General features: G+C 54.4%; 1 protein-coding gene across 1 annotated transcript in view; it reads left to right on the top strand.

Annotated features, from left to right (window-relative positions):
- LOC104404535 (aldehyde dehydrogenase family 3 member B1-like) overlaps positions 1-586 on the top strand; it is a gene marked incomplete at its 3' end in the record, with an annotated part of 2,459 nt that extends 1,873 nt beyond the window's left edge. The window contains exons 5-6 of the mRNA XM_010012985.1: positions 5-202; positions 420-586. Of these exons, the coding sequence (XP_010011287.1) occupies positions 5-202; positions 420-586 (365 nt within the window). The remainder of the gene's footprint in view (positions 1-4; positions 203-419) is intronic.
- Positions 587-675: the final 89 nt, after the last annotated feature.

Genomic DNA, 675 nt, shown 5'->3' with positions numbered 1-675 from the left:
GTGCTCTGCCCCCTGGAGGTGCAGGAGAAGCTGCTGCCCGCCCTGCAGAAGGTCATCACCGAGTTCTATGGCTCCAACCCTCGGGAATCGCCTGATTTCGGACGCATCGTGGATGAGAAGGAATTCCAGAGGCTGCAGATGCTGCTGCGCAGCGGGAGAGTGGCCATCGGGGGGCAGATGGATGAGAAGGATCTTTACATCGGTGAGGGTTTCATCTTCATCCTTTGTGGAGTGGACCTGGGTTTTGGGGAGGGTCTCAGAGTGGTTTTTTTGTTCTGGATGGACGGGACACTCAGGAGTGTCTCATGGGGATCATGGAGCTTGGTGAGGTGTCCTACCATAGAGGAGCTATGGGTTTTGGGGAGAGGACCAAGGTGTCATCTCCAATCTCTGATGCCTTTGGGTTGGTTTCTCTGCAGCTCCCACAGTGCTGGTGGATGTGCAGCCCTCAGATCCCATCATGCAGGACACCATCCTCGGCCCCATCTTGCCCATTGTCAATGTGGCCAACATGGATGAAGCCATTGACTTCATCAACAGCCGTGAGCGCCCGCTGGCCGTGTATGTCTTCTCCTCTGACGACAAGGTATGGTCCATAGGCTGTGTGAAGCCTTTAAGTTCACCCTATGCTTAAAGCTTGGACTTGATCTTAAAGGTCCTTTCCAACCTGGTTGA

This window comes from Nestor notabilis, unplaced genomic scaffold (assembly GCF_000696875.1).
Source record: "Nestor notabilis isolate BGI_N333 unplaced genomic scaffold, ASM69687v1 scaffold14604, whole genome shotgun sequence".
Lineage (NCBI taxonomy): Eukaryota > Metazoa > Chordata > Aves > Psittaciformes > Psittacidae > Nestor > Nestor notabilis.
This window is presented reverse-complemented; position numbering and strand designations above follow the sequence as displayed.